Consider the following 2773-nt stretch of genomic DNA (forward strand, 5'->3'; position numbering starts at 1 on the left):
CTTGTAGACCAGGCTGGTCTCGAACTCACAGAGATCCACCTGACTCTGCCTCCCAAGTGCTGGGATTAAAGGCATGCCACCACCACCCGGCTCATAAGTGGTTTTTAAACATAAAGCAAAGAAAACCAGCCTACAAATCACAATCCCAGATAATTGAGGACACTAAGAGAGACTTACATAGATCTAATCTACATGGGAAGTAGAAAGTAGAAAAAGACAAGATCTCCTGAATAAATTGGGAGCATTGGGGACCTTGGGGGAGGGTTGAAGGGGGTAGGGGAGAGGCAGGGAGGGAAGCAGAGAAAAATGCAGAGGAAAAAAAAACCAAAAATGAGAAACCCTGTCTCAAAAAACCAAAAATAAAATAAAATATAATATAAACAATAAGGTTCAGCCTACTCTTCAGCCCAAATGGTGGACAGGAAACATCAAGTTCAGAGAAGATAAGTAATTTCCTCAGGATCAAAGAGCAAGAAGGAAGCTGCCCCAGAGCCCTGATTCAGAGCAGCCTAATTGTAAAGTTCATCAAGGTGTCAGACACTCTCTCTCCCAAACCGTCCCTCATAGGATCCAGGGGAAGGCAGGTGAAATAAATCACACCCGTGGAAATCCAGGTTCTAGAACTTTCTATCTCATTGACTAAGTCCAGCTGATTAATGGGAGTCCCTCTTGAAATACCCCTAAGCTATTTCTGGATTCCATCTCTTGAGAGGTCTTTAAAGGGATGTGTTTTGGCTGGATAGTGGTGCAGACCTTTAGGCCCAGCACTTGGGAGGCAGAGGCAGGTGGAGTTCGAGGCCAGTCTGGTCTACAGAGCAAGTTCCAGGATAGCCAGGGCTATACAGAGAAACCCTGTCTCAGAAGAAAAAAACAAACAAACAACAACAACAACAACAGAATGGACATTCTACCACGATTCCTAACTATTCCAGGGCCTCTCAGTATCGAGGACCAGGAAAACCTGGACACGCTGTCTGGCCCTAGACAGACTGAAAGAGAAGTCCCAGAATCCTCTGGCAGATCTTAAAAGCCCTGTCCCCCCTGTGCATCCCATCCAGCGGGGACCCGACTGCTGGACACTGAGTGCTGCTTTCCCTTGCATCTTCCTGGCTTTTTAGGTTGACTCTGTTCTACACTGAAGTCCATTGGTAAATCCCACTGCCTTCAGTGGGAATGACCACAAAGTCCAGACAATTCTACCCAGGACAAGAACAGTTAGTGTTACCACATCACTGCCATACTGCAGCCCAGTGAGGTGACCCTGTCCATCCTGGCACTGGGAAGTAAGCAATTGTAAAGTGGACGCACCTTTAAATGTCCCCAAAGATGATGGATGGCGGGATGGGCAGATGAATAAATGGAAGGATTTCAGGGCAGGTAAGCATTCTACCACTGACCTTTATTCCAAATACTTAGGATATTGTGAATATGCTTCCAAATGTTAGCATTCTGCATAATTTTGATACTAGGTCTTGACATTATCTGTTAGCGAGTGCTGGCATTATAAGATAGATTTCCCATGTCAAATGTGTGTGTATATGTGTACACTGCCGTGCCTGAGTTTCTGTCCTGACTTTTCCCTTCAAGGACGGGCTGATGTGCGCCCAAGTTGCTTATGGTGCCAGTGTTTTATCACAGCAATAGAAATTCTAACTGAGGCCGGGCGGTGGTGGCGCACGCCTTTAATCCCAGCACTCGGGAGGCAGAGGCAGGCGAATCTCTGTGAGTTCGAGGCCAGCCTGGTCTACAAGAGCTAGTTCCAGGACAGGCTTCAAAGCCACAGTGAAACCCTGTCTCAAAAAATCCAAAAAAAAAGAAAAAAAAAAAAAGAAATTCTAACTGAGACAATGACCTTGAACTTCTGATTCTCCTGCAAACTAGGATTACAGCCCTGGGCCAGAGTGCTTAGTTTGTACAGTGCTGGGGGGTGGGGGGAAATCCAGGGCTTCATACATGCTAGGCAAGCAGTCTACCAACTGAGCTGTACCCCAGGCTCAGGAAGAATGATTTCCATCGAAGAAAATTAGCCAGGCATAGTTAGTAAGCCAAGAGTCCCACAGCACAGGAGGCAGAAGCAGGCGCAGGCAGCATGCATTAAAAGGCCAGCCTGGGCCACACAGCAAGAACTCACAGCAAATAAACACACATACAAGGAAGACCCAGCATACTCATTACAAAAAGTTCGTGTAATAAAATGAAAAGGGAATTGAGGGAGAACTGCCTAATCTGGTCCTTACAGTGTAGAAAAAAGCCAAAAGCCTTCATCCAAGCTTGGCAGCATAGTTTCACACATGGATGAGTCTATTGTCAACAAATATACACAAGAGATAAATGTTTAGCAAATCTACAGATACGGGATAACTTAATGTTGCTCTTACCATTCTCCTTTTTGATGACAATGATGGGTCATTTATCTGAAACAACAACAACAAAAGAGTTAAAATGATTTCTCAAGAGGCTGAAGAGATAGCCCAACAGTCTGGAGTGCTTACTGCTCTTGCAGAGGCTCACAACTGCCTGTAAATTCAGCATCTGGGAATCCCATGCCCTCTTCTGGCCCCCACATGCAAGTGTACATCACACACATACATACACGCGTGCGTAAAATATAGAAGCTATACAGGCAATGGTGGCACACGCCTTTAATCCCAGCACTCGGGAGGCAGAGGCAGGCGGATCTCGGTGAGTTTGAGACCAGCCTGGTCTACAGAGCTAGTTCCAGGACAGGCTCCAAAGCCACAGCGAAACCCTGTCTCGAAAAACCAAAAAAATA

General features: G+C 46.0%; 1 protein-coding gene across 2 annotated transcripts in view; it reads right to left on the bottom strand.

Annotated features, from left to right (window-relative positions):
- The window catches only part of Marveld2 (MARVEL domain containing 2), a 23499-nt gene that overhangs the window by 10497 nt on the left and 10229 nt on the right, over positions 1-2773 (bottom strand). For both annotated transcript variants that reach the window (XM_005366557.3, XM_026788974.1), the window contains exon 3: positions 2379-2414. In XM_005366557.3, coding sequence (XP_005366614.1) covers positions 2379-2414 — 36 coding nt within the window. The remainder of the gene's footprint in view (positions 1-2378; positions 2415-2773) is intronic.

The sequence above is a fragment of the Microtus ochrogaster genome, unplaced genomic scaffold, assembly GCF_000317375.1.
Source record: "Microtus ochrogaster isolate Prairie Vole_2 unplaced genomic scaffold, MicOch1.0 UNK11, whole genome shotgun sequence".
Classification (NCBI taxonomy): domain Eukaryota; kingdom Metazoa; phylum Chordata; class Mammalia; order Rodentia; family Cricetidae; genus Microtus; species Microtus ochrogaster.